Raw genomic sequence first — 11050 nt, 5'->3', positions numbered from 1 at the left:
ATTTTCGTTTTCTAAGCAGATATATACTCGGATTCTTTTTTTGCCTAACCATTGCTGCCTGGGCGCAGTGATTTCATCACCTCAAAAGCCCTGTTGCTTTTATAAAAATGGGGCTTTTGACCCCTCTGGACTGAGCCCTCCCCTGTTTGACCCCTCTGGTCTGAGCCCTCCCCTGTTTGACCCCTCTGGACTGAGCCCTCCCCTGTTTGACCCCTCTGGACTGAGCCCTCCCCTGTTTTGACCCCTCTGGACTGAGCCCTCCCCTGTTTGACCCTCTGGACTGAGCCCTCCCCTGTTTGACCCCTCTGGACTGAGCCCTCCCTGTTTGACCCCTCTGGACTGAGCCTCCCCTGTTTGACCCCTCTGGACTGAGCCCTCCCCTGTTTGACCCCTCTGGACTGAGCCCTCCCCTGTTTGACCCCTCTGGACTGAGCCCTCCCCTGTTTGACCCCTCTGGACTGAGCCCTCCCCTGTTTGACCCCTCTGGACTGAGCCCTCCCTCCCCTGTTTGACCCCTCTGGACTGAGCCCTCCCCTGTTTGACCCCTCTGGACTGAGCCCTCCCCTGTTTGACCCCTCTGGACTGAGCCCTCCCCTGTTTGACCCCTCTGGACTGAGCCCTCCCCTGTTTGACCCCTCTGGACTGAGCCCTCCCCTGTTTGACCCCTCTGGACTGAGCCCTCCCCTGTTTGACCCCTCTGGACTGAGCCCTCCCCTGTTTGACCCCTCTGGACTGAGCCCTCCCCTGTTTGACCCCTCTGGACTGAGCCCTCCCCTGTTTGACCCCTCTGGACTGAGCCCTCCCCTGTTTGACCCCTCTGGACTGAGCCCTCCCCTGTTTGACCCCTCTGGACTGAGCCCTCCCCTGTTTGACCCCTCTGGACTGAGCCCTCCCCTGTTTGACCCCTCTGGACTGAGCCCTCCCCTGTTTGACCCCTCTGGACTGAGCCCTCCCCTGTTTGACCCCTCTGGACTGAGCCCTCCCCTGTTTGACCCCTCTGGACTGAGCCCTCCCCTGTTTGACCCCTCTGGACTGAGCCCTCCCCTGTTTGACCCCTCTGGACTGAGCCCTCCCCTGTTTGACCCCTCTGGACTGAGCCCTCCCCTACACACACTTTGTATTCAGACGTAGGGAAGCTCTACTGTTGTCCTAACGATTCCGACCCTCAAAACGAGACTAAACCACTCGTCAGGATGGAGTTCTGGACGCAGAGCGCGACAGAAACATTCAACGTGGCTGAAGACGGTCAAGGAGGAGGAGCGCTCTTACTTCCAGTGGGGATCAAGTCCCTGTCTGGGATGAACAGTTTGTACCCAAAGTGCTTCTCCAGGACGTCGGGCAGGATCTCGAGGGCGAGGCGCTCCTCCTCACAGGTCTCCTGGCTCCACTGGTCCGAGTCCACCTTGCTGTAGGACAGGTAGGCGTCGTAGTCCTTGTTGTCTGGGGAGGAGAGAGAGAGACGGGTTATCCTGGCCGCAGGGTTAATAACGGTAACGTTAGTTCGGCCAGAGAAAACAAAATATACTAATTAAAATGGTTGGACCTGCAAGATTTGTACTTTGTACTTTGTAGGTCTGCATTTTAAATGTAAGGAGTAAAAAGTATGTTTACTTGTAGAAGTACAAGTATACAAACCTAATAATACTCTAGTAAAATACAAATCCCCCAAAACAGTACTTACAATTACTCAAGTACTCCACAGGGAGACAGTTTCAGTAAAGCCACCTCTCAATAGTGACTCTTAAGAACAACATTAAAACATAGAGAGAGAGAGAGAGAGAGAGAGAGAGAGAGAGAGAGAGAGAGAGAGAGAGAGAGAGAGAGAGAGAGAGAGAAAAAGAGAGAGAGGGAGATATATATGTATATAGAGAGAGAGAGAGAGAGAGAAGAGAGGGAGAGAGAGAGAGAAATGTGGAGAGAGAGAGGGAGAGAACGAGAGAGAAATGTGGAGAGAGAGAAAGAGGGAGAGATAGATAGAGAGAGAGAGATGGAGAGAGGGAGAGAGAGAAATATGGAGAGAGGGAGAGAGAGAAATATGGAGAGAGAGAGAGAAATGGAGAGAGAAAGGGAAACAGATAAAGAGAGAGAGAGAGGGAGAGAGAGAGAGATGAAGAGAGGGAGATAGAGAGAGAAATGTGGAGAGAGAGAGAGGGAGAGATAGAGAGCAGCAGGGAGAGGGAGAGAGATCTTAAAGTCTTAAACACAGTTATAAATCCACGTTTCCTCAACCGTTGTCCCACATCAGAGTGTTGCAGTAATAAATACTGAGGTTACGTCATTTATCCCTTTTAATGTATCCCTGTTAAAGCTGCAGTCAGGTATCTTCCACACAGGAGCCAGGAGGAACACGGGCAGCACTTCCATTCGGACAAGTGACCACGTCCGGTTTTGGTCGGGTCGTGAACGGACCAGTCACTGCTGATGCTGAAGATTATTTGACCACCTTTGTAGCCAATGCATTTTTATTTTTATTTTTTTAAGATTTATTTTTTTAGCGTTTATCGCTTTTTACTACCGGGCAGTCCAGTAGAGAGAGAGAGAGAGAGAGAGAGGAAGAACGGGAGACAGAGTGGGGGGGGGGGAAGACATTCGGCAAATGACGCCGGGTCGGGGGGAATCGAACCCGGGTCGGCCGTGCCGCGACGCGACGCAGCGCGTTACATGGTTCGCCACTTGGGGGCGCCCCAGCCAATGAAATTCTAGAGCCAATGCTGTCCCACGCGGGGGCTGATCGCAACGAGAACGGACTGCTAGACGAAGCCGGGGAAGTAATTTTGTTTTGACTAGAGCCTCGGAATGAATGGAAGAGGACGGCCATTTTGGATAACCATGCCAAATTAACCCTTTCACTGCCACACGACAGAAGGTTAGCCCTTTACTATCACACAACCGACGGCGATGCTCCATCATTAGCATCATTATCTCCGCAAATGCGGAGCTAATGATGCTAATGATGGAGCATCGCTAAAAACAAAATTACAAACATCTCAAAACAAACTGGTCAGACTACTGCTTGACCTTACTCCTAGAACCCACCTCACCCCTGCCCACTTTGACAACCTAGGATGGCTTAGAGTAGACGACAGAGTACAGCAACTTGCAATGGGCCTGGTCTACAAGATACACTACACGACCAAGGTACCCATGTACATGACTAAATACTTCCCAAAGGTCAGTGAATACCACGACCACAACACCAGAGGGAGCTCCACAAATCATGTTAAACCCAGATTCGGCTCAAACAAGGGACTAAACACGTTTCGCAATTATGCCACATCAATGTGGAACGCCCTACCCAAAGCTGTAAAGGAATGTGAATCACTACCCACTTTCAAAAACACTCTCAAAAAACACCTAAGGGAGACTGCAACTCGAAACTGGCCCCTGTAAATGTCCGAACACAACCCCCTCCAATGTACAGTAAATTACCAAGTATGGTCTTGTCAATAATCCAATGTACAGTGTTGTTTGTACAGTTGTACAGTGTCCCCCACCCACCCCTCCTACCCAACCCCCCCCCCCACTCCTACCCAACCCCCCCCCCCCCCACTCCTACCCAACCCCCCCCACCCCCCCCCCCCACCCAACCACCTCCAATGTACAGTCCCCACCCACCTGATGTAAACAAGACGAAAGTCTTTCTCTGGTCTGCATCCCCTTAACAATTGTATGTATTGAGCTGTACTGTACTGTACCCATTCTGCAATCTGTTAATAAAGTTTTCATTCATTCATTCATTCAAAGGGCTAACCTTCTGTATTGTCACAGTGAAAGGGTTAACCGGCTGTCGTGTGGCAGTGAAAGGGTTAACGGCGGTACACACGTTACAGAAACCTTTGTGAAACACTCCACTACACATTTTCCGTGGGATTGTTATAAACCTTGGACCTGTACTGTAGATAAGACTTCAGGCTATGGAACCGTTATGTTTTCCAGCTCCTACCTCTCAGCTGGAGCTTAACAACAGGCATCTGGCAACCAGTAAACAGAAATGGGAATACACAAAACTTTCACTTCAGTGTGTTCAACCCTCTGTAACTCTATTTATTATATATTAGCACTCGAGAGTGATTCTTCTTGGTTGTGGAAGAAAGATCAGAATCGTCACTGGCCCCCTGTAAATGTCCCAACCCAACCCCCTCCAATGTACAGTAAATGACGAAGTATGGTTCTGTCAATATTCCAATTCCAGTTTTGCTTGTACAGTGTCCCCCACCCACCCCTCCTACCCAACCCCTCCCCCCCCCCACGCCACCCACCCAACCACCTCCAATGTACAGTCCCCCCCACCTACCCAACCTCCTTGTCCTCCAATGTACAGTTTCTACGTCAAATGTATATACTCTCTTTTCTGGACTCTTTTGGTATCACAAACAGTACTGTATTTGCAAATCTGGTATGTCGTAAATGTCTAGATGTAGCAGTAGGCCTACTGTCTATCTGTATGTCATATATGTCATATATGTTATGATGAATTGAAAATGGGGGACCCTGATGTAAACAAGACGAAAGTCTTTCTCTGGTCTGCATCCCCTTAACAACTGTGTGTATTGAGCTGTACTGTACTGTACCCATTCTGCAATCTGTTAATAAAGTTTTCAATCAATCAATCAATCAGTCAGGCGTGTTGTGCAAAACTAGCCCCATTTTTGCCCGATGCATATGTGGTTAAAAAGAAGACGTTCGGGCGGCTGGGTAGCGCAGTGGAGAATGCACTCGCCTACCACCGCAGAGACTCTGGGATCGAATCCAGATAGATAACATTCAGCCACTAGATGTTAAAGGTGCTATATAGATAACATTCAGCCACTAGATGTTAAAGGTGCTATAGATAACATTCAGCCACTAGATGTTAAAGGTGCTATAGATAACATTCAGCCACTAGATGTTAAAGGTGCTATAGATAACATTCAGCCACTAGATGTTAAAGGTGCTATAGATAACATTCATCCACTAGATGTTAAATGTGCTATAAATAACATTCAGCCACTAGATGTTAAAGGTGCTATAGATAACATTCAGCCACTAGATGTTAAAGGTGCTATATAGATAACATTCAGCCACTAGATGTTAAAGGTGCTATAAATAACATTCAGCCACTAGATGTTAAAGGTGCTATAGATAACATTCAGCCACTAGATGTTAAAGGTGCTATAAATAACATTCAGCTACTAGATGTTAAAGGTGCTATAAATAACATTCAGCCACTAGATGTTAAAGGTGCTATAAATAACATTCAGCCACTAGATGTTAAAGGTGCTATAAATAACATTCAGACACTAGATGTTAAAGGTGCTATAAATAACATTCAGACACTAGATGTTAAAGGTGCTATAGATAACATTCAGCCACTAGATGTTAAAGGTGCTATAAATAACATTCAGCCACTAGATGTTAAAGGTGCTATAGATAACATTCAGCCACTAGATATTAAAGGTGCTATAGATAACATTCAGCCACTAGATGTTAAAGGTGCTATAGATAACATTCAGCCACTAGATGTTAAAGGTGCTATAAATAACATTCAGCTACTAGATGTTAAAGGTGCTATAAATAACATTCAGCCACTAGATGTTAAAGGTGCTATAAATAACATTCAGCCACTAGATGTTAAATGTGCTATAGATAACATTCAGCCACTAGATGTTAAAGGTGCTATAGATAACATTCAGCCACTAGATGTTAAAGGTGCTATAGATAACATGCAGCCACTAGATGTTAAAGGTGCTATAAATAACATTCAGCCACTAGATGTTAAAGGTGCTATAAATAACATTCAGCCACTAGATGTTAAAGGTGCTATATATAACATTCAGCCACTAGATGTTAAAGGTGCTATAAATAACATTCAGCCACTAGATATTAAAGGTGCTATATATAACATTCAGCCACTAGATGTTAAAGGTGCTATATATAACATTCAGCCACTAGATGTTAAAGGTGCTATATATAACATTCAGACACTAGATGTTAAAGGTGCTATATATAACATTCAGCCACTAGATGTTAAAGGTGCTATATAGATAACATTCAGCCACTAGATGTTAAAGGTGCTATAGATAACATTCAGCCACTAGATGTTAAAGGTGCTATAGATAACATTCAGCCACTAGATGTTAAAGGTGCTATAAATAACATTCAGCCACTAGATGTTAAAGGTGCTATAAATAACATTCAGCCACTAGATGTTAAAGGTGCTATAGATAACATTCAGCCACTAGATGTTAAAGGTGCTATAGATAACATTCAGCCACTAGATGTTAAAGGTGCTATAAATAACATTCAGCCACTAGATGTTAAAGGTGCTATAGATAACATTCAGCCACTAGATGTTAAAGGTGCTATAAATAACATTCAGCCACTAGATGTTAAAGGTGCTATAGATAACATTCAGCCACTAGATGTTAAAGGTGCTATAAATAACATTCAGCCACTAGATGTTAAAGGTGCTATAGATAACATCCAGCCACTAGATGTTAAAGGTGCTATAGATAACATTCAGCCACTAGATGTTAAAGGTGCTATAGATAACATTCAGCCACTAGATGTTAAAGGTGCTATATATAACATTCAGCCACTAGATGTTAAAGGTGCTATAGATAACATTCAGCCACTAGATGTTAAAGGTGCTATAAATAACATTCAGCCACTAGATGTTAAAGGTGCTATAAATAACATTCAGCCACTAGATGTTAAAGGTGCTATAAATAACATTCAGCCACTAGATGTTAAAGGTGCTATAGATAACATCCAGCCACTAGATGTTAAAGGTGCTATAGATAACATTCAGCCACTAGATGTTAAAGGTGCTATAGATAACATTCAGCCACTAGATGTTAAAGGTGCTATAAATAACATTCAGCCACTAGATGTTAAAGGTGCTATAAATAACATTCATCCACTAGATGTTAAAGGTGCTATAAATAACATTCAGCCACTAGATGTTAAAGGTGCTATAAATAACATTCAGCCACTAGATGTTAAAGGTGCTATAAATAACATTCAGACACTAGATGTTAAAGGTGCTATATATAACATTCAGCCACTAGATGTTAAAGGTGCTATAAATAACATTCAGCCACTAGATGTTAAAGGTGCTATAAATAACATTCAGCCACTAGATGTTAAAGGTGCTATAAATAACATTCAGCCACTAGATGTTAAAGGTGCTATAAATAACATTCAGACACTAGATGTTAAAGGTGCTATAGATAACATTCAGCCACTAGATGTTAAAGGTGCTATAAATAACATTCAGCCACTAGATGTTAAAGGTGCTATAAATAACATTCAGCCACTAGATGTTAAAGGTGCTATAGATAACATTCAGCCACTAGATGTTAAAGGTGCTATAGATAACATTCAGCCACTAGATGTTAAAGGTGCTATAGATAACATTCAGCTACTAGATGTTAAAGGTGCTATAGATAACATTCAGCCACTAGATGTTAAAGGTGCTATAAATAACATTCAGCCACTAGATGTTAAAGGTGCTATAGATAACATTCAGCCACTAGATGTTAAAGGTGCTATAGATAACATTCAGCCACTAGATGTTAAAGGTGCTATAGATAACATTCAGCCACTAGATGTTAAAGGTGCTATAGATAACATTCAGCCACTAGATGTTAAAGGTGCTATAGATAACATTCAGCCACTAGATGTTAAAGGTGCTATAAATAACATTCAGCCACTAGATGTTAAAGGTGCTATAGATAACATTCAGCCACTAGATGTTAAAGGTGCTATAAATAACATTCAGCCACTAGATGTTAAAGGTGCTATAAATAACATTCAGCCACTAGGTGTCGCACTAGAGCACCAGCATGTAATTTATCCAATCAGGTGCTGTAGATAACATTCAGCCACTAGATGTCGCACTAGAGCACCAGCATGTAATTTATCCAATCAGGTGCTATAGATAACATTCAGCCACTAGATGTTAAATGTGCTATAGATAACATTCAGCCACTAGATGTTAAAGGTGCTATAAATAATATTCAGCCACTAGATGTTAAAGGTGCTATAGATTACATTCAGCCACTAGATGTTAAAGGTGCTATAGATAACATTCAGCCACTAGATGTTAAAGGTGCTATAGATAACATTCAGCCACTAGATGTTAAAGGTGCTATAAATAACATTCAGCCACTAGATGTTAAAGGTGCTATAAATAACATTCAGCTACTAGATGTTAAAGGTGCTATATATAACATTCAGACACTAGATGTTAAAGGTGCTATAGATAACATTCAGCCACTAGATGTTAAAGGTGCTATAAATAACATTCAGCCACTAGATGTTAAAGGTGCTATAAATAACATTCAGCCACTAGATGTTAAAGGTGCTATAGATAACATTCAGCCACTAGATGTTAAAGGTGCTATAGATAACATTCAGCCACTAGATGTTAAAGGTGCTATAGATAACATTCAGCTACTAGATGTTAAAGGTGCTATAGATAACATTCAGCCACTAGATGTTAAAGGTGCTATAAATAACATTCAGCCACTAGATGTTAAAGGTGCTATAGATAACATTCAGCCACTAGATGTTAAAGGTGCTATAGATAACATTCAGCCACTAGATGTTAAAGGTGCTATAGATAACATTCAGCCACTAGATGTTAAAGGTGCTATAGATAACATTCAGCCACTAGATGTTAAAGGTGCTATAGATAACATTCAGCCACTAGATGTTAAAGGTGCTATAAATAACATTCAGCCACTAGATGTTAAAGGTGCTATAGATAACATTCAGCCACTAGATGTTAAAGGTGCTATAGATAACATTCAGCCACTAGATGTTAAAGGTGCTATAGATAACATTCAGCCACTAGATGTTAAAGGTGCTATAAATAACATTCAGCCACTAGATGTTAAAGGTGCTATAGATAACATTCAGCCACTAGATGTTAAAGGTGCTATAAATAACATTCAGCCACTAGATGTTAAAGGTGCTATAAATAACATTCAGCCACTAGGTGTCGCACTAGAGCACCAGCATGTAATTTATCCAATCAGGTGCTGTAGATAACATTCAGCCACTAGATGTCGCACTAGAGCACCAGCATGTAATTTATCCAATCAGGTGCTATAGATAACATTCAGCCACTAGATGTTAAATGTGCTATAGATAACATTCAGCCACTAGATGTTAAAGGTGCTATAAATAATATTCAGCCACTAGATGTTAAAGGTGCTATAGATTACATTCAGCCACTAGATGTTAAAGGTGCTATAGATAACATTCAGCCACTAGATGTTAAAGGTGCTATAGATAACATTCAGCCACTAGATGTTAAAGGTGCTATAAATAACATTCAGCCACTAGATGTTAAAGGTGCTATAAATAACATTCAGCTACTAGATGTTAAAGGTGCTATATATAACATTCAGACACTAGATGTTAAAGGTGCTATAGATAACATTCAGCCACTAGATGTTAAAGGTGCTATAAATAACATTCAGCCACTAGATGTTAAAGGTGCTATAAATAACATTCAGCCACTAGATGTTAAAGGTGCTATAGATAACATTCAGCCACTAGATGTTAAAGGTGCTATAGATAACATTCAGCCACTAGATGTTAAAGGTGCTATAGATAACATTCAGCTACTAGATGTTAAAGGTGCTATAGATAACATTCAGCCACTAGATGTTAAAGGTGCTATAAATAACATTCAGCCACTAGATGTTAAAGGTGCTATAGATAACATTCAGCCACTAGATGTTAAAGGTGCTATAGATAACATTCAGCCACTAGATGTTAAAGGTGCTATAGATAACATTCAGCCACTAGATGTTAAAGGTGCTATAGATAACATTCAGCCACTAGATGTTAAAGGTGCTATAGATAACATTCAGCCACTAGATGTTAAAGGTGCTATAAATAACATTCAGCCACTAGATGTTAAAGGTGCTATAGATAACATTCAGCCACTAGATGTTAAAGGTGCTATAAATAACATTCAGCCACTAGATGTTAAAGGTGCTATAAATAACATTCAGCCACTAGGTGTCGCACTAGAGCACCAGCATGTAATTTATCCAATCAGGTGCTGTAGATAACATTCAGCCACTAGATGTCGCACTAGAGCACCAGCATGTAATTTATCCAATCAGGTGCTATAGATAACATTCAGCCACTAGATGTTAAAGGTGCTATAGATAACATTCAGCCACTAGATGTTAAAGGTGCTATAAATAACATTCAGCCACTAGATGTTAAAGGTGCTATAAATAACATTCAGCTACTAGATGTTAAAGGTGCTATATATAACATTCAGACACTAGATGTTAAAGGTGCTATAGATAACATTCAGCCACTAGATGTTAAAGGTGCTATAAATAACATTCAGCCACTAGATGTTAAAGGTGCTATAAATAACATTCAGCCACTAGATGTTAAAGGTGCTATAGATAACATTCAGCCACTAGATGTTAAAGGTGCTATAGATAACATTCAGCCACTAGATGTTAAAGGTGCTATAGATAACATTCAGCTACTAGATGTTAAAGGTGCTATAGATAACATTCAGCCACTAGATGTTAAAGGTGCTATAAATAACATTCAGCCACTAGATGTTAAAGGTGCTATAGATAACATTCAGCCACTAGATGTTAAAGGTGCTATAGATAACATTCAGCCACTAGATGTTAAAGGTGCTATAGATAACATTCAGCCACTAGATGTTAAAGGTGCTATAGATAACATTCAGCCACTAGATGTTAAAGGTGCTATAGATAACATTCAGCCACTAGATGTTAAAGGTGCTATAAATAACATTCAGCCACTAGATGTTAAAGGTGCTATAGATAACATTCAGCCACTAGATGTTAAAGGTGCTATAGATAACATTCAGCCACTAGATGTTAAAGGTGCTATAGATAACATTCAGCCACTAGATGTTAAAGGTGCTATAAATAACATTCAGCCACTAGATGTTAAAGGTGCTATAGATAACATTCAGCCACTAGATGTTAAAGGTGCTATAAATAACATTCAGCCACTAGATGTTAAAGGTGCTATAAATAACATTCAGCCACTA

At 41.5% G+C, this 11050-nt stretch overlaps 1 protein-coding gene across 1 annotated transcript in view; it reads right to left on the bottom strand.

The window, feature by feature from the left end:
• Positions 1 to 1246: 1246 nt before the first annotated feature.
• The window catches only part of LOC311239608 (interleukin-1 receptor accessory protein-like 1-B), a gene marked incomplete at both ends in the record, with an annotated part of 90804 nt that continues 81000 nt past the window's right edge, over positions 1247 to 11050 (bottom strand). Inside the window, one exon of the mRNA XM_084327982.1 lies at positions 1247 to 1440. Within this exon, the coding sequence (XP_084184108.1) occupies positions 1247 to 1440 (194 nt within the window). The remainder of the gene's footprint in view (positions 1441 to 11050) is intronic.

This window comes from Notolepis coatsorum, assembly GCF_963971535.1.
Source record: "Notolepis coatsorum genome assembly, chromosome: 1".
In the NCBI taxonomy this organism is placed as follows: domain Eukaryota; kingdom Metazoa; phylum Chordata; class Actinopteri; order Aulopiformes; family Paralepididae; genus Notolepis; species Notolepis coatsorum.
This window is presented reverse-complemented; position numbering and strand designations above follow the sequence as displayed.